We start from the raw sequence: 25,002 nt of genomic DNA, 5'->3' as shown, positions 1-25,002 counted from the left end.
CGGCCGCCTCCTCCGGCGGCGGGCGGAGGACCGCGACGTTCGCGGGCGCCAGCGTGTTCCTCTCGCGGAAGCTGGTGGCCCCCGAGGTGTTCGACGCCGTGCACGACGCGCTCCGCCTCAACGGCGCCGATGTCCTCCTCTGCGCCGACCCCACCCGCACGGGGCCCCTCGACTACCACGTCATCTCCTCCTCCTCCCACGTACGCCCCCACTCCACCGTCGCCGCGCTGCGCGGCGCGACCTCCGGCTCTCCGCCGTCACCGAATCCCTAATTGACCCCTTCCGTTTACGCCTATGTCTTCTGCAGGAGAGGTTCGCGGATCTGAAGGACAAAGGCTGCAATCTGCTAGGTAATTCGGTTCGGCAGTGCTAGTGCTAATTTCCTTGTGTAGTTGTAAGGCTGGTCATAGTGGGAGTAACATAGGTAGTAACATAGATGCCACATAAGCAAAAATGATGATGTGGCAAGTAGTTAATGAGGAGAGAGGCAAATAGAGTAACATAATATGTTACCATCACATAGCGGTTTCCAATGCATAATGAGTCTACAAAGTAATAAATGAAGGCAACTATGTTACCACACCTATGACACTACCCACTATAAAGATAGTAACATAGACTAGTAACATATGTATGTTACTAGTCTAAGTTACTCCCCACTATGACCAGCCTAAGCCGTGGCTGTGAAATCTATCCAGTGGAAACACCGAAATTAGCTCACGTGCCCGTGAAATTTAACACTAGCTGGCTGTCCAGCCTTGCGATTGGGGAGCATGTGGCTAGGATTCTAGAGTTTGTGCACCCTTACTCCATATAAGCAGATAGCTTACAAACTTTTTCACTAGTCTGGTACCTTGGTTTCAGTGTTGCAGATGTTAGTGTGGTACTTCGCCATCAGTTACCGAGGACCATGGCCCAGCAACCTCTGTAAAATTTCTCGTTAAATGAAGATAGTATCACACGCGTTTTATTTACTCTATAAGGCTACGCATTAGTACAGAGACAAAATGTGATGTGTTTCCTAGTAACCTAGTACACAATTTTGTTTGGTTGGAACAGCAGTCAACCAGGCTGGAGTATTTCCACAACCATTTTTTGCATTGGTTTTCATTTTAAGATCAGGTTTATTTTTTTCAGGACCACAATGCATCCTTTCCTGTGCCAAGGAGCATCGTTCCCTGCCTAAACAAGCTTATACTTGTTGTCTTGCAATGGATGGGGTTACTATACTCTGTTCAGGCTTCGAGAAAGATGAGAGGGTATGTGTTATCACGTATCGGAACTTGTCTTCCTGTTGCAGCTTCATTAGCTAACACATGATGCATGTATCTCAAGTTTGTTTTTGTTCTTCCAGGCCAGGATTGAACAGTTAGTGACAGCTATGGGAGGTCTTTTGCAAACTAAAGTGTCCATGGATGTTAACTTTGTCGTTGCAAAGGATGTCTTGGCTGCCAAATATAAAGTAAGTTACGCTGAAAGCTCTTAATATGGGATGGAAATCATTTGTTAATTGCCGTTGCAGTCAGTTTGGTAGGAGAAACTAAATATGCTTACCAAACAGGTAATATGGACTGCTAATTTGCTGTGCAGCCCATCTAGTTGTGAAGTCCTCAAAGTTCAAAACTAGTTCTTTCATAATGTTATCATAGAGATGGCTAATATATTACATACTGCACATTAAATATCCTCATTTTTTGGCTAGGGTTCAAAGTACTGCTTAATGGTGTATTTGGTGGTAGTTTAGTTTATCGATGCTCTTGGTGCTTCCAAAACTAATACTCATTTGTGGTGTCCTTTTGCTGCCATCATTCTGGTCTGGTGTCCTACTCCCCTGTTTGGCTTTGTTATTTTCCTTGCACATTTCTCCTTTTGTAACCTCTTAGATCTTCTAGCCTAAGAATTACTCTGGTTTATTAAAAGGAACCTGAGGCAAACTGTATTATTTTTTGTGCAAGTAATCCCAGTTTTCATAATAAAATTGAAAACTATAAACTGGCGAACCCAAAGTTCATCTTCTGAACAGCCCACATCAGAGAATATTGAAAATACAGAGTTATCAACCCAATGCAGGGGATACAATTTAGCCTGATCCACACATGAGTGGCAGTGCATCTTGCAAGTTGCAACGGAAGCATGTGAGAATGACAATAGGAAATTAGGAATAGTGTATGAGACATAACATGAAAATAGTCAGAATCTCAAGTCAGCCATCTTTTCATGTAGTCGTCTTCAGTCTTTTCTGCTACACCCCTCAGCTTTGTACTCCCTCCGTTCTGAATTACTTGTCTTAGATTTGTCTAGATACGGATGTATCTAGACTCATTTTAGTGCTAGATACATCCGTATCTAGACAAATCGAAGACAAGTAATTTGGAACGGAGGGAGTATATCTTCTTTATGGATCTGAAAATCTCTGCTCACACATGTTCTTTTGTCTCATCCGTTTGAGCCTCTAAGGATTCCTCTGATGATTTCTTTTGTATGTGTTTGTAGCATGTGTGATCACTAGTTTGGAGCTGCTTTTGCAGGTGAATGTATTTAGGTAAAAAAAATCAGCGTTTTTATGGGACATTTATTTGATTGCTAGAAAAAGAGGTTATTAAAACCAACAAAATTGTAAACTGAAATCACAGATTATATGCTGCTACCATGCCAAACTAAGCCGTAAATGTGATGGAGGTATTTTATATTTTTATTTGATCTCTAGCTCCCCACAAGCCCACAACCTAAACAAAATATGTTTCTAGGTTTTTGGCATTTTATCATCTGTGCTGCAAACCGTAGATGAAAATACTATTTGTTTTAACTGCTCATTTTAAGGTTAATATTCTCAATGCTTAGCATAGCTGTTTCGTTCAACTCATTAGGGCTGGTTGTAATATTTTTGCTGTTTGCTCATTTCATGCCAGGTTTGTATAGCTTCCCTATTATCTTCTCTTTATAAGTTCACCTATAGAGTTTCTTTATGTTTGGAGGCTCTTTTGCTGTAAAGCTGGCAACACTATGTTACCTTCTTTAACCTTAGTCTGGAAGCAAGAATTGTTTTGGGTAGTGTCATGTCGTGCGAGGATCGGTACTGTTGGGCTGACTAATGGGGACGTGCTTCAATGTTTTTGTGTACTGCAGTGGGCCGTGAATAGCCTGAAGAAGCCTATTGTCAATAGGAACTGGTTGGAGCAATGCTGGATAGAACATCGTGTTGTGCCTCATGAACCTTACAGGATTCTTCCTTTTACTGGGTTGAATATATGCATCACAAAACTAGATGCAGGTACGTGCCTAACAAACCTCGAATAATTCATTGTTAATTCTTTTACTTGGTTGAACCATTGAATAGATATGTCACCAAACTAGATGCAGGTATTTAGAACTGGCGTTGGAAGGCTGGAAGCAACTTTGACCTTCTTTCAACCAATATGTTTTACTTTGCATCTCTATTAAAAATATGTAGTTGTTAACTGTGGGAACAATTTTACCAAATGAAATATGATAATGAATATTGATTTGGCCAAGGTTCTTAGACCGGCAGCAGATGTTAACAGTAGTTGCAGAAAATTGGTCTATGGTGGTATTACTTGAAATCCCTGACCATGAAAATCTGTTAACAGTAGTTGCACCAAATCTTCAAATAGCGGAGATAGCATCCGCTATTGCGTCCGCAATAGCGCTAGCGCAATAGCATCCGCTATTGCTCAAATTAAATGTCATTACTTTTTGTTAATGATCTAGAAATATAAACAATAATCTGGTGTTTTTATAATTCTGCTACGTAGGCATAGCGCCCGCTATCTGCATTCCGCTACGCGGACCCCAATCCGCTACCAGCCCGCTATCTGCTATTTAAAACCATGTCATTTAAGAAGAAGCTACCACTAGTATCTCTTCGCCACTACATCTGGCAATATATGCTTTATCCTGTTGAATGTTTGTTTACTTCATTTGTCTTACCCCGTTTCTTTTGTTTAATCAGATAAACGGAAGGAGTTGATGGAAATAATAGAGCAGAATGGTGGCCAGTATTCAGCAAATCTTACAAAGAAGTGCACTCATTTAGTTGCAAATATATCCTTTTGGTGCTTTCTGCTTTTGCTCTCAGTTTGAGATTTCATCTGATGAAATTGAAAAATTATTTTTACTGGCTTCTTTCCTTTTTGAATTTTAGTGGAATAGGTCTTGAGATACCTCCTTGTTAATTGACCAATGATGTGATCCTCCACCCTGTATTTGTTTCCCACACTGCTGTAAAACAGCGAATAGAGCAGAAAAGGGATGTTACTCCAGTTAATTTCAATGCTGCTCATGTCTCGGTCACTTTTAAGAAGTTAAGTTCAGCATTAAAAGATTTGGTGCTTTGGTCTGCCACATGTAAGCATGTAAAGAGTGAGGCACCTATGAGAGTTGTTGACACATTGGCAGAAATGTGACTAAATTTCATAATCAGCGGTCTGTCTGGGCATTCGACAGTGAAATCATACAGCAATTTAGTTTGTAGGAGGTATATGCACACATACTCTGTTGCAGGAATGCAAGCGTACTCAGCTAACAGGCTAGAAAGGATAGTTTTAAATTCCTTAAGGCACGTTGTATTTTTTCCAACGATTAAACACTGATATTAGCCTACCCCAACTTGTTTGGGACTAAAGGCTTTGTTGTTGTTGTTGTTTGTGATGAAACACTGATATGAAACATCAGGCTATCAGAGTTAATTTTTGCTTTATAGTTGGTTGCACATGTTGTCTCACATTCGATATATGCTCTCCAATTCCCGTACAACTTTCTCAAAAATAGCGCGCTGGTTTGCTACATGTATCTCTGTATTATGAGGAAATTGAATCTTGAGGGAACTTTTCTTAACATGTTATTACGAACCTGGTGGTGACAAGTATCTTGTAGCTAAAAAATGGGGTAATATTCACATTGTGGATCGGAGATGGGTTGACCAATCTGTTGCTCGAAGAGGTAATTATCAAGATGCATGGGCGTTTCATTGACTTTGATGCTGATATTGTCTTGTTTCTCCAATAGAAATGAGCTAGTAAGGTTAAAAAATAAAAACTAACCTCATGTTTTTTCTTTGGAACACAGCTTATCTAGATGAAAGTGCCTATGTCATTGGCCAGAGTTCTTCTAACTGTAATGGCATAAAGGGCTCCCTTAAGGAGCAACGGAACCCAATGAGCAGTGCAAGTTTTCAATCTGTTCCAGCAGTATCAGTTGATGATTCAGTATCGATGTCACAGTATGCGCCAGTTTCTTCCGGTTATGCTTCAAAGATCTGCAACACTGATATTGTCGGTGCACCTTGTGTCCAAGAGACAAACGAGATGCCGGTTGAGAGTCATGTAGCTGAGGACTCAGAGGCTGAAGATGACGATCTGTACTTATCAAATTGCAGAATTTCTCTTGTGGGTTTTGAGGAGAAAGAGTTGTCAAGGTTAGTCATGATGATACGTAATGGTGGTGGATCCCGGCATGTTATGTTGAGTGAGAGGCTTACTCATATTATTCTAGGTGCACCTTCAGAGGAGTAAGTTCATGTCACCGTTTCTTCTGCATACACTAAGTTCTGTATTAACTGGTTGCAGTTACAGTTAATGATGCTTATTTGCCTTAGCAGAGAAAAAAAAGAGGTAAGACGCCTTGCTGCTTGGGGTGTAATAAATGTCGTAAAGGTAAAATGGTTGGAAGACTGCAGTAAAATAAAAACGGAAGTCAAAGTATCCGCAGCTCATTTGGCTAGCGAGTTACTCTCGAAAGGTACGGAAGCATCAGATTTAGTTGTATTTCAGATTGTTGAATGGGTCACCAAAAAACATGTTATCCTGGCTGACTTTGTTTTATATTCATTTTCTACTTTCTGAACTCAGAATTTCCGTTTGTGGGTATGGAAAAATCTGCTGCTACACGTGAAACAAAGGCAGCCAAAAGTTCACATGGAATATTCCATGTTCCAACTGTCAATGATTCACATGATAAGCAGCTTGCAAAAGATCCGTCATCTGAAAGAAAACCAGCCATGGGCAAACATGAAAACATGAATAATACCCGAGCAGCAACTAGGTCTGCAAAATCAAGCCAACAAAATGGACTGACCAGTTCTGGCAAAGCAACTTCTTCTGCAGTGAATTCACAGAGTAGCACCACTTCAAATATTTTCGAAGGGAGAACATTTTGTTTCTCAAATTCATTTTCTCATGACCGGGTAAGCTATGGTGTAATTATTTTAGTAATTTGTTTTACCAGTATCACTTCTTAATTTGTGCCGTCAACTTCTCCACTTGGATGACTTTTACTTCAACCTTTACCATATAATACTATTACTGGGACAAGCAGACCAACAGTAAATTATGGTGTTCACACTTGCTAATATTAGAGGCTGATAAATCAACTTGTGAAGACATTGCTTTTCAGTGAAGTTGCTAGGTTAGTGCACAGAGTTAAAATTGCCTAATCATATTCATTGATGCAGTGCCTTTGTTTTTCATCATTTGCCTTGTTTTCCACTTTATTTGCTTTCCTGTTGATGAAGTGCCTATGTCCATCTTAACCAGAGACCGGAGGTAATCGATTGGGTCATAAAAGGGGGAGGCACTATGGCGGTGGATGATGCACAAGCAACTGCTGTGGATTTCATAATTGAGTGCCATGGACAGAACAGCATGCAATGTGACTACGCTCATTCAACTGTTGTTTCAACTCAATGGATAGCCTCATGTATTGAGGTGCATGTTTATGTTCTCATGGTTGCTTCTTTACTCTTTATTCAAGAAGCAGATGGTCCATCATACCCTGCACTTCTACTTGCAAATTTCTATAAGCTTCCAGTTCTTACATACAAATTCTTGTACAGGTGGGCCACTTGCAAGATGTTGGAAGTCATCCTATCTTCTCTCCTTTGCGGTGTCGCATCCCATTCCCAGGGTTTGAAGACTTCCGTTTCTGTGTTTCACAGTATGATGAGAAAGAGAGAGTTCTGCTTAAGAACCTCTGTCTTACTCTAGGAGCTAAATTCACAGAGAAAGCATCGAAAAGAGTGAACCATCTTATCTGTAAATTTGCAAGCGGTCCAAAGTACGAGGCTTACCATAATAAGAGAATTCCAACCATTACCACAGAGTGGCTCTTCGAATGTGTGAGACAGGTATCCTTTTTTCATGCATAATTTGAGCATATCCAAAATTTGCCTGCCAATTATTTTCTTATTAATGATATATAGGTTGTATATGGGATTGATTAACAGCACAACAATTGTCATCGCAGGACACCATTATCCCTTATGACCAGTTTCAGCCGAAACCACCTACTTCTCAGGACAAGGATGCTGGTATGTGCACTGTTAGTCAATTTCCGACGCAAGCCGCCAATACGACCTCTAAATTTGATTGCCCTGAGCCACTTAGTGAACCTCAAGTACCAAGAAGCAGTTCAAAACACAGCTCAGGTAATTGTCCATTGCACAATTTGTAAAAATATTTTCTTGTCACAGACTCACCATGATAGCTTGGCAGGCTCCTCTGTTAGTGAGGAGAAAATTGCTTCTTCTGTTAACAAAAGAAGACGATCCGGAACAGCCAAGGCTAATGATACATCTACACACATTGGACAAACAGAGAAACATTCGGACAGCAGCTCTGCTCTGGGTGTTGCAGACTCCATAAAGGACTTCGAGGACCTACTGGTTCAGTCATCCAGGGTATGTGGTTCATGTACTTTACTATTTGCACAGCATGCCATGTTTATAGGAATTTGAATATAAGTGGCAACTTCACACCTTTTTTAACGGCCAATGCAGGATCCTGCACTTGATGCTTCTGTTGTAGGTCAAGATGAGGAACCTCAACCTGTGCCAGATAATGCTTTCACTTCCTTATACAATGACATGAAAACCCGCTCAAATAACTGGTAATTGTTATGAGTATACATCGGAAACATATCTTCTGTCTTATCACTCGCCTGCACATTCAAATAATTCCTTTTTACCATGTGTTCCCTTCAGGCCACAGAAGCAACACATGCCCCCTGGCAAGAATGTCAAGAGCCCAGACTCCACCCGGGCCCCTGTCCCAACTCCCTATCTACCTTTCAGCGAAACGCAGACAGATTCCCAGGTGTGCATTGTACCTTACAACCAACACTTTCCCCCTTGGCAGGTCACAACTGGCATGACCGCTCAGCTCATGTAACCTCTGGTTTGTCATGCAGATCATCGGGTATGAAGAAGATTTGACTGGCATGCAGAAGATCATTGACAGAGTTAGTTCTCAAAAAAAGACCATCGACAGTTCAGGCACCGACAGTTCAGTCATGGGGCATCAATGGGACTCCCTCAAATGAAACGGCATGTCTTGAGTTAGAGACAAAGCTGGTCATCTATCTAATTGCAGTGAGATTCTGCTGCCCGATGATTCCGACACAGGAGATCAAAAGAAACATTGAATCTGCTTTCCCTGCCTCGTTGTCCGCAAGATGGATGTAGGAGCATGAACTCTGGAGGTTGTTCCTACGCAGGAGACATCTTGTGCTGGTGCCACAACAAACAGCAGAAGATTATCATGGGATGTAGTATATGTCTGTGTCGCAATTTTGTAGAGCGACTCATGACTGTTGTGCTTCCTTTTCCCGAGAAGACGGTCTGAGACTCTGGCCTGTGGTGTTTGCTGTACCCGCAGTTTTCTTGATTAGTGTGGTTTTGTACTGACTTGATGCTGGATTACTGAGCATGTGAACATGCCCGTACAGATATGGCAATGTAATATATGCTGATTAGATGCTTGTATAGTTGTGTCTGTCTTTTTCTTGAGATGGCTGAGTCCTTCTTTTGCTAGATATATGGTTCAAGTCCTTCCTGTTTGTTTTGTCCTGTTTTGTAGATATCACAGGTTAGATAATGTGCTTGGTTCATGTGAGCACATTAACATATGATTTTGCAAAATTATAGGTGTGCCAGGCAGGAACAAAGTTACAGTAAAATGTTCTAGGCAGAATGTATTTTTTTAACACAGTACAAACGCAAGCACTCATATACACGCGCATACACTTATCCCTATGGACGCACACACGCACATCTTACTCCTATGAACATCTTCGAAAAACTAAGCCGGCATTAAATGTGCATCGCTGGAAATCCTGAAATAAATTCAGGAATAAATGCGAGCGCCAGGACTTGAACCCTGGTGGGCTGGGCATACCACAGTTCATCCAACCATATGGTTGGTTCGCAGAATGTATCTTTGTTGATGCCTTATTTTATTTCATTACTGGGTCATAATATGGTCATGCATTTTTAGTACCCCTTTAATTCAAATTAATTGACGCAACCTCTATCCAATGTTCATTGCGCTTTTCGAGCCATAGCTACCCATGCTAGTTAAGTTTATGGTAACTTAAATCTCTAAAAACGTAAAAGCACTACATTATGAAATGGACGGAGTAAATCTTGGCACGAAACCGAGTCATTCACGTTAGCCAGCAATATAGCCAACATGCCATGCAACAAAGGGATAGAATGGATGCGAAGTGTTCACTGGCTAGAAATATCTTTGGGCCTCGCGGGAGAGTTGTGCTTGACTTGCTCATCGTTGAGTTGGATGCATTCGCGGGCGTCCAACCTGATCGATATGGGGCGTGCCTGCCTACTCGGGTAGAAACCCGGACGTCGTCGCCGGCGGCGGCAGCGCTAAGGACGGGAATAGACCGAGGAAGCATGTAACAAGAACACGGACATCGTCACTAAGCGAACGCCTGTAGACGAGTTGGAGCTAGCCCCTTCCTACGAGATGAAGAGTTGTTGCCCAAGATATCGAGCCGCTATCTTACGACCCACTGCTGTAGCCTCACGATATGAAGAGTTGTTGCCCAAGATATCGAGCCGCTATCTTACGACCCGCTGCTGTCGCCTCCTTGTCGATCGAAGTCAAGGTTAATGTATGAGGAGGCCTAACAAAAATAAAATGAGATGGTTAAATTTTAGTCGACTAAGACTTAACAAAGTCTTAGGGTCCCGATAACTGCCACACGTGTGATGTATCGGATAGTTGTGCCACACGCCTCGTGTGGCATGGACAGCAACCAGCCCACACACCTACGTGTGGGCAAAACAACTAATGTCCAGACACATCTTTTTTTCCCTTCCGAACCCTCTTACACGCGTGCGTGTGGGCAAAGTTGATAATACTCACACGCCCGTATGTTAGGCCTCGTACCCTCCTGGCCCCGCACGCGACGCATGACGCCCACCGCGCGCCCGCAGTTGCCATGGTCCAGACCCTTGTCCATGTTTGTTTAACTGCAGTTGCCATGTCGCTGAACTACGGTTGCCATGTCGGACAACTGCAGTTGCCATGGATGCTCAACTGCAGTTGCCATGTATGGTCTGATCTAATGTAGTTGTCATGATTTTATAACTTTAGGAGTTGCCACATACTAACACTAGGTAGTTGAGAGAGTTGCCATGTGCTCACAAGTATGCTAGGGCAGTTGCCATGTAAAAAGGAAGAGTTGCCATCTGCTAACGTGCATGTTAGGGCAGTTGCCATGTACGTGCACGTTGGGGCAGTTGCCATGTACCATGCAAAAACACATGGCAACTCGGTAAAAGAGAGTTGCCATCTGCTTACGTGCACACTAGACAGCCGTGTATCCTGCAAAAACACATGGCAACTCGGGTAAAAAAAGAGAGTTGCCACCTGCTTATAAAGCACACTAGGGGCAGTTGCCATGTGCGCTGCAAAAACACATGGCAACTAGCAGCTGGGGTGTGGAAGAGGAGACGGGCGTGTGGGCGAGATGGTAAATGCCCACACACCAGCCCTTGTGCGTGACTGAAAACTGGTGTGTGGGTGAACTGTTAAACGCCCACACATCGACCCCTCCGTGTGGTAAAATAGATGTGTGGGTGAACTATGTCACACACCACACACACGCCTTGTCCTACATGACACAGAAAATCAGCCAGATTGTATCAAGATTCGTGCATATAGTACTGGACGATGATGGATGCGTGTGGTCGAGATGGTCAACGCCCACACGTGTGGGCGTTAACATTTCCGAAGTCTTAATCAATGCTATACCCGTGAGATCGTACATGAAGATTTATACAATTTTTTTTTCTTTTTTTATATGTTCTGTCACCTTGAAGTCTTAGTCGATTGAGATTTAGCAATCCCGTAATTCAATCAATTACGTAAATAGCGATGGCCTAATGGGTCTACGTACGCCGCTGCAACGATCCGACCGGTAGCCATGAGCGTACGCGTGGACGTGGATCAACGGTACATGTGTGTAGGTGTACGCATTCTTATAGGACTACTAAAGCAATTTTGGGTGGAACATACTAGAAAAGACAAAAGGTGTGATGTCCGACGTCCATATTTCTGCATGCATCCCTTGAAATTCCTATATACAACAAAATACACTCACGTGGTTGAAAGCAATTCGGCTCGCAGCGATATCTGGAAGATTTGATGAAGAGTCAATAATGGTAACTCCGTATGTAGAGATAGAGCGAGGAAGGAGGGCTTTGAAACCGTCACTGCTGGCCGGCGGCGGGATGGGATCGAGCGACGGACTGACTTGACAAATCCGTTGGGCTCCATGCTTCCAAGCCGATCCACGTCCCACATACCTCGCCGTCAAACATGTACACCACCACGTACGACGACAATCAAACATGGCAACCACACACCACGACTTGCACGGTCAAACGGCTTGATTCATCAACCCTGCCATGCATGCACGCACGCACGCACATGGCTTCTCACTTCTCGGGTCGGATGTATATAAGCAAGGGAAATCGTGCTAGGTTTACTCACACAGCCACAAGATCGACACAAGACAGTACGTCGTCTGCAGTTAGCACACACCTACACGCACGAAAGACGCGTACGTCGTAGATCGATCGAAGAGGCTTGCTGAGATGGAGATGCCGAGGGTCTCTGAGGAAACTGTGGCCGCCGTCGTGCCCATCGCCGTGTACTGGGCCTACGCCAGCGTGCACACGGCGCTGGGGCATTCGCGGCTCATGGACAAGTACAGGCTCAACACCAAGGACGAGGAGGACCGCAAGAACATGGTGTCCAAGCGCGCCGTCATCCTCAACGTCCTCATGCAGCACCTCATGCAGCTCGCCGCCCTCGCCGTGCTCGCCATGGTACGTACTGATCTCATTTATGCTACTAACGGCATGCATGCTGCATGCATGCATGCACGTCATTAATTTGTGCACTGGCTGACCGTCGAGCTTATACATACACAGGTTACGGGAGGAAGAGGAGCGACGGCGTCGAAGGCCGCTGGCGGCTCACGGGCGGCGGAGTACTTGACGGCGGCGGCCCGGATCGCGGTGGCCGTGCTGGTGTTCGACGCGTACCGGTACGCGTGGCACCGCCTGGCGCACATCAACCGGTTCATTTACCGGCACCTCCACTCGTGGCACCACCGCATCGTGGTGCCCTACGCGTTCGGCGCCATCTACGGCCACCCGATCGAGGTCCTCATCGCCGACACGGCCGGGGCCTCGCTCGCCGTCCTCGTTACCGGCCTGTCGCCGTCGTCGCCGCGCGCCACGGCCGTGTTCCTCACCCTCTGCACCGTGAAGGCCATCGACAACCACTGTGGCGTGTGCCTGCTGCCGCGCCGCCTGCAGTCGGTCTGGAACGGCGCCGCGTACCACGGCGTGCACCACATGCCGCGCGGCGTCCGGTACAACTTCTCCGACCTCTTCTTCGTGACGTGGGACCATGTGTTCGGGACCCACATGCCCTACGCCGTCGAGGAGAGGCCGGGCGGCGATGGACTCATGCTCAAGCCCCTGCCGCCTCCCAAGGCAACTAATTAGTCAACGGCATGCTCGATCAGGCATGCAGTTACTACGTATTACTCCTACTACTAATCAGTATAATTACATGTAGATTAGTCAATAAGCACGCAAGTTGCATGCGTACGTACGTGTGGCTTGCATGCATGCAGCTACAAAACTGAGTGTAGTATAGTAGCTAGTGAGATGTGCGTGTTATAGTCAGCGGGTAGACGTGAGCCGGTCAAACTATTTGCTCAGTTTTTTTAGTCACTCTATGTATTATATTCCATTCAATAAAATGTCATTTGCAAGAAAAAAACAGTGAGTTCTGTTTGAATTGAATTGGTCTGTGGAACTCAGAGCAAATTCCAATCGAACCTAAGCAAAGGGAAATCTGCTTATGATTGAATTTCTGTTGTTTGGTTGACAGTTGGAGTTGCTCATGAAATCAATCAACTTTCCATTCCAGATTGTTGTTTGGATATGTAAACTAATATAAGAGCATTTATATCTCTATTTTAGTGTTCTAAACGCTTTTATATTAGTTTACAGAGGGAGTACGTTGTTGGTTGATTATCAGAATTTGGATATACATGAGTGAACACGAGTCCTTTTAAAGTACTCCATGAGAGAATACTCAGTTGATGCACAACATAATTTGGATATACATGAGAGAACACTCCAGTTGGCTATTTTTCATTTCGTTTTTGTTCCAGCTTCTGAAAATTGTATTGATTTCATTCTGGGTCTTAGTCAAATTTGCAAAGGGCCGTTACGCACCACATTCCGACACGCTTGATTCAAACCTGTTAGCCCATAAAGACACATTGATACACACCCACAAAGCCCACCGCGCCTCCCCAATCAAACACAATGATCCATTCATGTCACCAGGCTTAGCGGGAACTCCTATTGGACGCGTTCTGCGTCAAAATGTCGTCGCCACGCACAGGGGCGCAGCCTGACTGGGCCGGCCCATCGCGCTGTACCGGTGGAAAGAAAAGGAAGCAAAAAAAGGGGAAGGTGAGGCGCCACTCAAACCTGCGACCTACAGATTCAAAGTGCATGCTCCCAGCCAGTCCACCTGACTAGTATTGCTCGTATAAATCCAACGCGCACTTATAATAACTTAGCACAACCGTACAACCGGACTTGTCTGCTGTATCGAACCAGAATTACACACTGTAGTGAACATCTTAAAACAAATTGTAGATTTTTTCTGGAAGAGTATATTTTGAAAAACTGCGACCATTTTTTTTCATTTCTGAACATATTTTGTACATAGGAACATATTTTGTACAAAAAGTGTATATTTTTTGTACAAAGTGTTCTAAATATTGAGAACAAATTTTGAAACTGAGAACAAATTTGGAAGAACAAACAATTTTTTAAAGCACAAACATGTTTTGAATCTTCAAAACAAATTTAGAAATGGAGAACAGATTTGGAAGCGCGAACAATTTTTAAAGCATGAACATTTTTTGAATCTTGAGAACAAATTTTGAAAACTCCTGAACAAATTTGCAAGTGCGAACAATTTTTTAAAGCACGAAATTTTTTTGAATCTCGAGGACAAATTTTTAAATAGAGAACAAATTTGGAAGCGTGGACAATTTTTTAAAGCACAAACATTTTTTTGAATCTTGAGAACAAATTTTGAAATAGAGAACAATTTTGAAAATTCTGAACAAATTTGGAAGCATGAACATTTTATGAAATCCAGTATATTTTCTGCATTTCGAAAGTTTTGAACTTTTTTTTGTAATGGGAACAAATTTTGGATTTGGAGAACATTTTTCGAAAAACTGAAAATTTTATCAAAATACGAACAAAATATGAATATTTTGAATTTCTTTTGAAAAAAGAGAAGAAAAAGAAAATGAAAACAAACAAAAAAATCAGGAACATTTTTGGAAATTGTGAACAAAATTTTGAAAATGTGAACACTATTTTGGAAATATGAACAAAGTTTGATAAAAAGAACATCTTGGAAAATTCTGAACCATATTTGAACTTTTTGAAAAGGTTACAAAGAAAAATGAAAAATATTAAAAAAATAAAAAATAAAGAAAACATGAAAAATGAAGAACAGAATAAGACTGTGAAGAAAAACTAGAAAGAACCAGTAGAAGGAACAAAAGTTTTTTGGAATGCTTTTAGTTTCTTTATGTTTGACACTGTTTTTCTTACACATCCAGGAGCTAGGCGTTGTGGCTACTGCGGTGTGTACGGATACAAGAGATTGTTGGTTCGATCCCGCGACAGTGACAATTTTTGCGGTTTTTAATCTCGCGAAGCGAAACCACTCGAATGGCCCGGCCCAGGTAAGCTGCACCCTGTGCGAAGCGGCGACTAGTTGCCGCAGTTAGCGGCAAATAGGGAATTCCCTCCTATATGACGCATTTTGCGTCATACAAGGAGTTGGACGCACAGGCTGGCATCGTCCAGATTTGGCAACCATTTTGAGTACATTTTTTGAAAATTGCGAGCTGTTTTGAAAAGCCGCAGTTTTTTTATATTCCAATTTCTTTTGTGAAACTGAAGATGGTTTGTAATTCCGATTGAAAAACAAAACACGAACATATTTTGCAAATCCCGAACAGTTTTCACAAGCGCGAACAATTTTTCCAAAAGTTAATATTTTCACAAAAAGCGAACAATGAACAAAAAACAAGAAAGTTTTTTCTAAACTTCCGAATATTTTCTGAGATAGTAAAAATTTTGGTTTTTTAAACAAAAATGGGAAACAGGAACAATTTTTTTAAACTCAGAACAAAAAAGATAAAACACAACTTTTAAAAAGAAATGTGAACAAAATTTTATTGTACGCTATTTTCAAAATGAGAACAAAATTTGAAACATCAGAATATTTGTTGAAATTGTGAACAAAATGTTGAAATCTCGAACATTTTCTTAAACATGAATATTGTTCTAAATGGTGAACAAATTTTGCGTATGAGAACATTTTTTGAAATTCATGATGGTTTTCTCAAACACGAATTTCCCTTGAAATTGTGAACAAATTTGAAAAAATGAGACATCTTGTAAAACAAGAATATTTTTTGGAAATTGTGATCGAAATGTTGGTACGGCGAACAGTTTTTGAAAGCACGAACATTTTTTTTGAAATTGCAAACATTATCTTGAACAACCTGAGCATTTTTTGAAATTTATGAATATATTTTAAATGCAAACAGTTTTTGAAAATCTGAAAATTTTCAAGTTTATAAACATTTTGAAAACACAAACATTTATTAATTGGAGAACATTTTTTGAAAACGCGAACATTTTTTCAAATTTGTGAACTTCTTTTGAAAATACAATTTTTTTAAACCCCAAACATATTTTCGAGTTTTCGAACAATTTTGAATTCTCAACATTTTTCAAATTTGCGCATTTTTGAAAAAAGAAGCAGAAAAAGAAATAAAATAAAAAAGAAGAAAGAAACGGGAAATACAAAAAGGAAAGTGAAAATAATAAAAGAAACATAAAAGGAAAAAAGAAAATAAAAAGTAAATGAATACCAGCCAGGAAAAACAATAGGAAAAAAGAAAAACCGATTCAGGGAACCTTCTAGAAGGTTCCCAAAACCGGAGAAAGCCATAACTAGGTAAGCGCTAACGGGCCGGCCCACATCACGTCGCTCGCTCCGAATCCTGTGCGAACCCTGTGCGAACCCCCGACAGTTTGACGCAAAGTGCGTCGTATAGGATTTTCCAGGCTTAGCTACCCCTCACCCCGCCTCCCCTACCGGTCTGAATAAAAAAGGTTGTAGCTTGCTAACGATGTTCTTCTTCTTCTCCAAGACACACAGAAGGGGAAACTACAGTGGCCCCTCTGCCTCTACCCCATTACAGAGAACCACCGACGCACAAAGAACCACAAGAATCATGTGACAAGATCGACTGCAAAAAAGGAAAGGGGGAGAGAAAAGAAAGCTTCGATCACATAGGGCGTGTTTGGTTGCCGTTCTGAACAGTTCCTGCATCGCATACACTTCTCAACCCAGCCTGGTTGAGCAAAAACAAGCCCTAATGCGCCATCTGCAAGTTGTTTGGTTGCCTGCATCTAGTGTCCCTGCATGAGGTAATACGCAAGTGCACTTTGTTTGGTTGCCTGCATTGGCCCTAGCGGCACATGAACACGACGTTTGGTTGCATACGTCGTACATGTTGTGCTTACCTTGTACCCTAGTTGGTGAGCTTACCCACAATAATCACACCTAGCACACCAACGCCACAACACAACAATGGCGATGAACTGGGGGAAGATGATGAAATTCTTCAGCTTCAACCCAAACTGACGATCCACCTTAGCACCTTCCACTTTGACACCTCCAACATTGCTACTGTCAACACTGTTGCCTCCGTGCTTTCGCACCCAGGCGGAGTAAGCGTGTTCTGCTGCCTGCCTAGTCTTGAACCCTCTATAGTTGTTGTTGTTATACGATGCCACTTGTGCATTGGCTTCTTTCCATGAACTATAAACCCCTGGAGCCTCACCGATGAACACGGCATACCACTTGCCCTAGCAATGCACAAGAGTAAGAGTTGAAGCAACAAATCAATGGAGCACACAAGTAGCAAGAAAAGTAGCACACAAACAACAATGGAGCAGAAGAGAAGTAAAGCATGCATGATCATACGGCATAGCAAGTTCAACCTAGCACTACCTTTGTGTTAACCTACCACCAATCCAAAAGAGGGTGTCGTCCTACCACCGCAAGTTCACCATCAGCGTGAGGGGTTAGTATATACCACCTCACCAAAATATACAGACCATCAAATTGTTTTTCAGCCCTAGCTACACAAAATGTACGCCGTCATCATCATCGTCGTCGTCGTCGCCACCGCCATCACCGTCGGGGATCATGCACGCTCACAGGCAGCACTACTCTAGTAGTAGTGCTTGCCTAGCCAACTCCTGAGCCACAACACCCTGTGAGCGTTTGCCATGGAAACGAACCCAACACCCTGTGCCTTGTTGTCAAGCAGGCGACTGAGAGCTGCCATGAGAGCCTCGTCGCTGAAGCCACCTTGGGTCATGACAGCGCCATACAGGCCAGGGTGGACGTCGAGGGGCTTGCACTCCCTGATGGCTGTTGCAACCTCCTTCACCGCCTCAGTCATGCTGCAAAAGACATTGATCTCCTCCTTCATCAGGCCTCCTCTTTTCCTCTTCCTATCATGGACGGGGTCAAATGGCTTGTCGAAGGGCTTCGCAGCTATCTTGTCAGGGCCATCAAGGACCTCGACGTCCGGGGTCCCAGGGAAGTCTGGCATGGGAGAACCAAGAGGCTCCCCCGAGCCCATGGCATGCTTCCCAGTTGCCAGTCCGAAGGAGAAGACGTGCTGCATCTGGCTGTAGTTCTGTATGGGTGTGTTGTGGAACTCAGCATCCCTTGGGTGGTCCTAAGAATGAAACACAAGTGTTGTTAGTTGCGATTAGGAGTAGGCAATGGTGGACAGTATGAAAAGGAAGAAGGCTGTGACCTAACCGCGACATGGCCGACATAGTGCTCTACCTCCAGAACTATGGAGCAAGTGTTCTCATCCCATGAGGCACCGCTAAGGTCTGTCAGCTTGGACACTTGGATCCATCGACCTCTCCACTTCCTTAGGTGGTTGTACACCTGGGTGGCAGACACCTCCTTCCCACAGAACTCGAACACCTACTTCGCAACGGTGTTCAAGTGCACCTCTTTGAAGCCCTTGTTAGTCCTAACTCCACTAGAGATGAGCTCACACATCTTGTTCAGCACGAACGTGGACATGAACGACTGCCACTTCATGTTGTTCGACCTATGATCCTTCTTTGCCTTTGCTGCTGCTACCTTGAGTGCAGCGGCAGCAGCAGCAGCAGGAGTTGGCTCAACAAGCACTACTGGCACATAGAGGGAATCAGACGCAAACACCTCTGAATAAGGTGCCATCTCAGACATAGGCTACGAGTCCTCGACAAACGATGGAGCAAACTGGCTGTCAGACAGGACAAGGGTCTGACTAAGATCTTGCATTTGCGTGGTCATGTCCTACAATCGTAGCACCCATTGACGGTAAGCATAGCACACAACATACCGGACAATCCATGAAATCAGTAGCATACATGTACATGGTTCATGACTATCATACTAAGACATATAGTTCATTGCTATCATACTAAGCATATCGGACAACCTATGAGCACGAACATACATCTACAACAAACATCATGCTACAAATGGACCACCAATAGGTACAAATCACAGATCTAAGACGAATAGACACAAGCACAAGGTTCAACTTCAAACTCCACTACTAATCTAGCCTACCACATGTTTGAACATCTAGCCCTACCACAAATTGCAACCGCAGCATAGCAATCAACCATATCAGCTCACAGTTCAGACCACTAATCAACCATGCATCTAGATCAAACCCTAGCTGCAGCTCAGATCTAGCTAGAAGGAACAGAGAGAAAGGGGAATTGAACTCATAGAGGCCATGGCTGTAGCTTGAGGACGAGGGGGGACGGTCGTGGAATATCAACGCCGACCGGTTAAGGAGCGCCGACGCCGTGGACCGCCGGTCGATGAAGATGCGCCGCTTACCTGCTCGTCGGTGCCGATGCGCGTTGGCGGGAAAGCTCGAATGGAGGGAGAATGGTGGCGGGAGTTGGGGCGGTGAGGGAGTTGCTAAATAGGGGTGGACTCGGCGGGAGGTGAGCCGAAATCCTCCCGCCGATTTTTCAGCGACGCGGGCGAGCTCGCGCCATCTCCCCTGCTCGCACGAGGGGAGAAACATGTCGCCCTCCCCTGCCTCACCCGAGCCAGGCTCGTGAGCTACTGCCGATTCGGGCGTTTCCCCTCGGCCTGGCCTGGACGTGCTTTAAGTTCTGTGTGATGCGGGCCGCACAGTGAACGCAAGAAACCAAACAGGCCACTTTCTTCCCGCGCGGGCCAGGCTGGGTCTAATGCGGGCAACCAAACATGCCCATACGGAAGATGTACCAAGGCGAGCAGCGTGGGAGTGGAGCTGCACGCGAGCCTGAGGACCAAGAGCGTGTTTGGTTGGAGTCCACGCCATTGCAAGCCTGACCTGACATGTGCCTGGTTCCTGCCTGACTTCTATTTGGTTGGTGCCCTGGCAGAGAAAATGATCTCCTGGCCTGACTGTCCCTAGCAGCATGGTTTGCCAGGCACAATTAAAAAAATCAAGTAAAATAATATATCCAGCCCAAGAGGAGGAGTTAATTGCACGAAGGTACCACAATTGGGGCAGTGCATGTGGATTGGTACCAACTTCCATAATTTTTACATGTCAGTACCAAGACTGGGGCGCGCTGTTGCAAAACGGACTAAACGGCGTATAAACAACTATTGACAAGCCAGTTTATACGACGTTTAGTCCGTTCTGCAGCAGCGTGTCCCAGTCTTCGTATTAACATGTAAAAATTATAAAAGTTGATACCAATCCGCAGGTACTGCTCCAATTGTGGTACCTCTGTACAATTAACTCCAAGCAGGGCGATCGGCCTAGCCCGAGTGCCATATTCTTATGCATGGCTCTGTGCTAGCCACAAATGAAGGGGTTGTTGTAGCAGCATTGGAAAATTTTTGAACACAAAAGGACAAATCAGGAGGCAAGGAAGGAAACTAAGCGCGCATGCACCAGGCTAGTGGCGAAGACAATGCCTCCGGGTTGCACGCGCGTGCGGCTCCGGGGCAACCACGCCTCCATCAAAAAAACCTAACCATCGGGCATATCTGGCCGCCGCCGCCGCCAGCAGTGGCGGTGGTGGCGGCGCCCTGGCCGTCGATGGCGGTGAGGACGAGGACGGTGCACCCCTGTTTTTCTTCTTTGCACAAAGAGGAGGAGTTGATGGGTCGCGCACAGTTTGGCGCGGCGCCCGATCCAGCGAGGCGGCGGGTTCTTGCGGTGGTGAAGCGGCAGATCGGAGCGGGGCGTGGTTGGCGGTGGTCTGGGTCCGGTTGTGTCGGAAGGGCCACGGCTGCAGCGCCCGTGCGGCCGTCTTGTGCTCTTCTCCGTGCACGTGGCTTGTCTCGGCGCTTGCGGGTGTGGCGGCCAGGGTCGCCTTCCTTCTGCCGGCCTCTTCCGGTGGGCTGGGTGGCCGGGGATGGCCAGTAGCGTGGGGGTGTTGGCCAGGTTTCCAATATAGGGGGTCCGACCCTGCGGAGTTTCGGCACGGCTTCATGGAGACCTCCTCGATCTGGCCGACGACGAGTTCTGGTCTTCTTCTCGGTGATCTCCATAGTCTGGCACATGATGCTACTAGAGATCTAGAGAGGAATCGGTGCGGTCGTGCACACCCTTTCGGGGCGTGGTGTGAAGCTTTGTCCATCGTTCGGTGATATGGGACATGTCTTCGTATAGATTTCCATGGATCCGACAGAGTTGAAGAATGTCATGGTGTCTGTGATCTGAGGTTGGTTGGTTGTGGTGAAGACAACACGACACATGTTCTCCCTGTGTGTCGGGTGCGCGGCGACTCGCAGTAGCAGCCTTGGCAAGCGGGGGTGCGGGGGTGGCAACACTACATCTTTGGTGGTGTTCGTCGAGTACTGAGCCTTGATTTCCAGGGTGGAAACCCAAGGTCTGGCCTTCATTGGTTGTACCTGGCAATGGCCTTGTTGAAGGCATTGTTTTGGAAACTCGGTCTTTCTCCGGGCTGAAAACCCACGATCTTCGACCGGGCGACGACAATGCTTGTGCATTGTTTCCTTCTTGGAGGCATTGCTTTTGGAGAGCCTAGGTTGTAGTACGAGTGTTGTATTCGGTGGTGGTTAGAGTGCTTCTGTCGCGAGGTGTACACTGCGACGGGGTCTTTGTTTTTATTTTCTCTCTTGTTTATTTTGTTCTTTGCATTGTGCATCCCTGATGTCTTTGGGTATCTTGTTGGTGCAGAGGCTGGGTGTAATTGGTATCTTCATGACATTAATATATTCTCTTTGTCAAAAAAATGCACCAGGCTAGCCTGCAGGCAAAGAAATGAACCATCTCAAGCTTAAACTAGGCATTACTTTTCTGAGACACATTGTCCAGGCCTTCAAACACACCCCAAATCCTGGTGCTTCCCCGTGTGCTTCCCTCCCCAACACCGGCATTGCACGCCCCCCCACCACCACACACACACTTACCTCATCCTTGCTTTTCCATGTATGTTCTTCCTGATCAACAAAAAGTGGATTGTGACTGCAACAACATTTCTCTAAAAAAATGCTGAAAATTGAATGTTAGGAACAATTGAATTTTCCATGTTCCAGTAGCGAGAAAATTCAGAAAAAATATAAATTAAAAAAACTTGTAGGCGCACTACAGCAGAATTGAGTGAAAAAGTGTGAACAAACTCTTTGAAAACACATAAAACACGATGAACAAGCAAGAAACCATCGACATTTTGTACCGTCTCGCCTCCATGAAGAAGTGATAGTACCTTGTTCTTTGGCGAATAACACCTAAAAGTGAGTTATTCACTCAACAAAAGAAAGAAAAGTACCGAGTGTATGCAGGAAACAAAAGAAAGAGCAACCCTCTGCTAAAAAATGTCTGATAATCATCGGTAAGGATACCTGCATATCAAAAACAAACTTTAGAAGTAAACTCCAGCCACTAAACAAAAAAAATCAGAGAATAGAAACTGAAGAAACTAAAGGGGGGAGGAATATTACTCCTATAAAGGATGCTTGAGTACCCGCCTCCCGGGGTTCTTCGTGGGCGAAGAGCGCTTCCGCGCCATCCGTTGGCCGGTGGCTGGTGACCTGCAAGTGCACAATGTTGTTGTAGTACTTTCGTGATAAGTAAGTGTCTAACCCATAGGGAGCAGAAAGGAAGGCACCACAAACCATGCAACTACGCTGTCACTTAACGCAGTTACGTACGCACCCAAACTGGAGTTTGGAAATAGTTCACTATGTTGGTTTCTAAGGAAACATAATAAAATGTGTTTACTACACTATGAACTAGAAGTTAAAACAGGAATAAAAAGATACTACGTTAGCAGAGAGGTGCTTGAGTTGTAAGTTCCGAAGTCATTACTACAAATATGACCAGCACAACAAGTGCGGAGCAAACACTCTCTATCATATTCTCTATCCATCCTTCATATGCATAATAGGGCGATTCCCATTAAAGAACATGTTCTACTCTCACGTAGAATTCATGCCACATATGCCACAACTATAGCTTCCCCGTGCAGGTTATCACACGGTTAATTACTGCCCTATCAATTGCAAAGACTTAGAAGTGAGGCTTTCACTATCACCTCTAATTACCTCAAAATCCTAAGCCCTACAACGATAGTAGTTCCTCAATGGCCAATCATGGCGATAATGTGAGCAAGATCTCCTCTCAACACTCGTGAAGAATACTGACTCTAACATGAACAAAAGCATATGGGATTTCTTGGAAATATAATTCTAATAAAAGAGTTCATCCATCTTTGTGAGAACAAATACACCTACTCAAACATAGAGGAGAGGGTCAAGTTACAAGTCGACATCGAGCTGGTGAAGGGAGAAGGCATGGTGGTGATGATGATGGCAGTGCCAACTATGGTGGTGATGATGATGGCACCGATGCGGTGGAGATGGCACCGACTCGAAGGCCGGTGCTCACGGTGGTGGAGCCTTCTCTTCTTTCCTTGATGTTGTCTCGCTTCTATGGTGGTGGATGAAGCAGCAACGGAGATGAACTTGGATGTGTTGTTGATGAATGAGAGATGATTCTGTCGCAGCTAGGGTTGGGGGTGCATATATAGGATGTCTTCCTGGTCTTCTTCGTTGATGGGATGTATCCAAGAGCTCAAGATGAGCCTTATCCTCTCCCAAACCCTTTCTTATTGTCCAAGAATCTCATGGGAACAAAGGGGGGCGAAATCGATGAAGAATCTTATCTGAAAGGGCATCATTAGGAGCATGCCATACGATCGCGCACACGATCGCGCGGGGTCGTATGGAGGTCGTCTTGCGTTTTGTTCTCTTTAGTAAAAGATCACAATTGCTTTATACGAACTCCGATTTTGACGTTCTCGGGCTCATTGGATTCGCGAGAACGACGTGCATCCATTTATGGCTTTAGATCTTGATTTGGAGTACTTAAAACAAATTCTTACCTTTCGAAATGCAAGCATGGTTATAAGTCCTCCGTATTGAACCCATCTTGGTACTTTCATCGTGCTTGGTCCTAGGTTGCTCCAAAACACCTATAGACACAATAAAACAAAGAAAACTAATAAAAATAAAAAAATACTAAATGTGCAATGCTCACAAGGAATATCATAAAACCAATAATCATACATAATGTACACCTATTTGGTTCAATATGACACAATCACTACAAAATTTGCTCTATTCAGTGACAAAAACCCTAGAGACGAAACATGAAACATCGCCAAAGATAATTTTTGTGATGGTCCACCGTCATGAGGTCACCCCCCCGGGGCGCGCCCTCGGCAACTTAGACGACGTTCTAGGTGTTGGGGAACGTAGTAATTTCAAAAAAATTCCTACGCACACGCAAGATCATGGTGATGCATAGCAACGAGAGGGGAGAGTGTTGTCCACGTACCCTCGTAGACCGTAAGCGGAAGCATTAGCAAAACGCGGTTGATGTAGTCGTACGTCTTCATGGCCCGACCGATCAAGCACCGAAACTACAGCACCTCCGAGTTCTAGCACACGTTCAGCTCGAAGACTATCCCTGGACTCCGATCCAGCAAAGTGCCGGGGAAGAGTTCTGTCAGCACGACGGCGTGGTGACGATCTTGATGTTCTACCATCGCAGGGCTTCACCTAAGCACCACTACAGTATTATCGAGGTGGACTATGGTGGAGGAGGGCACCGCACATGGCTAAGAGATCTCAAGGATCAATTGTTGTTGTGCCTAGAGGTGCCCCCTGCCTCCGTATATAAAGGAGCAAGGGGGAGGGGGCGGCCGGCCTAGGAGGGGGCGCGCCAAGGGGAGTCCTACTCCCACCGGGAGTAGGACTCCCTCCTTCCTTGTTGGAGTAGGAGAAGGGGAAAGAGGGGGAGAGGAAAAAGGAAAAAGGGGGCTGCGCCCCTTGTCCAATTCGGACCAGGGAGGGGGGGGGGGGGCGCAGGCCTCCTTCCTTTTGGCCTCTCTCCTCTATTCCTGTATGGCCCAATATGGCCCATATACTCCCCGGCGAATTCCTGTAACTCTCCGGTACTCCGAAAAATACCCGAATC

At 44.7% G+C, this 25,002-nt stretch overlaps 2 protein-coding genes across 3 annotated transcripts; both read left to right on the top strand.

Moving 5' to 3' along the window:
- Window positions 1-27: 27 nt before the first annotated feature.
- On the top strand, window positions 28-8,774 carry LOC119295293 (DNA topoisomerase 2-binding protein 1-A-like). 2 transcript variants are annotated; one of them, XM_037573691.1, is made up of 17 exons: window positions 28-200; window positions 308-350; window positions 1,138-1,259; window positions 1,355-1,462; window positions 3,127-3,271; window positions 3,971-4,062; window positions 4,866-4,959; window positions 5,086-5,527; window positions 5,618-5,757; window positions 5,868-6,202; window positions 6,552-6,722; window positions 6,851-7,141; window positions 7,261-7,441; window positions 7,509-7,693; window positions 7,793-7,902; window positions 7,997-8,108; window positions 8,203-8,774. In XM_037573691.1, the coding sequence occupies exons 3-17, from the start codon at window positions 1,212-1,214 to the stop codon at window positions 8,332-8,334; spliced, it is 2,586 nt and encodes an 861-aa protein (XP_037429588.1). In that variant the 5' UTR covers window positions 28-200; window positions 308-350; window positions 1,138-1,211; the 3' UTR covers window positions 8,335-8,774. The 2 variants fall into 2 exon arrangements, with proteins under 2 accessions (XP_037429588.1, XP_037429587.1); XM_037573690.1 differs by having other exon boundaries at window positions 112-200; window positions 7,611-7,693.
- A 3,046-nt stretch (window positions 8,775-11,820) lies between these two features.
- LOC119293421 (sphinganine C4-monooxygenase 1-like) lies at window positions 11,821-13,108 on the top strand. The gene is made up of 2 exons (XM_037571908.1): window positions 11,821-12,148; window positions 12,254-13,108. Exons 1-2 carry the CDS (start codon window positions 11,915-11,917, stop codon window positions 12,833-12,835), a joined length of 816 nt encoding a protein of 271 aa, XP_037427805.1. The 5' UTR covers window positions 11,821-11,914; the 3' UTR covers window positions 12,836-13,108.
- Window positions 13,109-25,002: the final 11,894 nt, after the last annotated feature.

This window comes from Triticum dicoccoides, chromosome 4B, assembly GCF_002162155.2.
Source record: "Triticum dicoccoides isolate Atlit2015 ecotype Zavitan chromosome 4B, WEW_v2.0, whole genome shotgun sequence".
Classification (NCBI taxonomy): domain Eukaryota; kingdom Viridiplantae; phylum Streptophyta; class Magnoliopsida; order Poales; family Poaceae; genus Triticum; species Triticum dicoccoides.
Note: the sequence above shows the minus strand (reverse complement) of the source record. Positions and strands in the feature narration are given on the sequence as shown.

Excerpts from the sequence above, each read along its gene's own strand:
- LOC119295293 (XM_037573691.1), top strand. The coding sequence starts at position 1,212 with ATGGATGGGGTTACTATACTCTGTTCAGGCTTCGAGAAAGATGAGAGG. Across the intron at positions 1,260-1,354 it reads GCTTCGAGAAAGATGAGAGG|GCCAGGATTGAACAGTTAGT; the intron begins GTATGTGTTATC and ends TTGTTCTTCCAG. Across the intron at positions 7,694-7,792 it reads TACTGGTTCAGTCATCCAGG|GATCCTGCACTTGATGCTTC; the intron begins GTATGTGGTTCA and ends CGGCCAATGCAG.
- LOC119293421 (XM_037571908.1), top strand. The coding sequence starts at position 11,915 with ATGGAGATGCCGAGGGTCTCTGAGGAAACTGTGGCCGCCGTCGTGCCC. Across the intron at positions 12,149-12,253 it reads CCCTCGCCGTGCTCGCCATG|GTTACGGGAGGAAGAGGAGC; the intron begins GTACGTACTGAT and ends ATACATACACAG.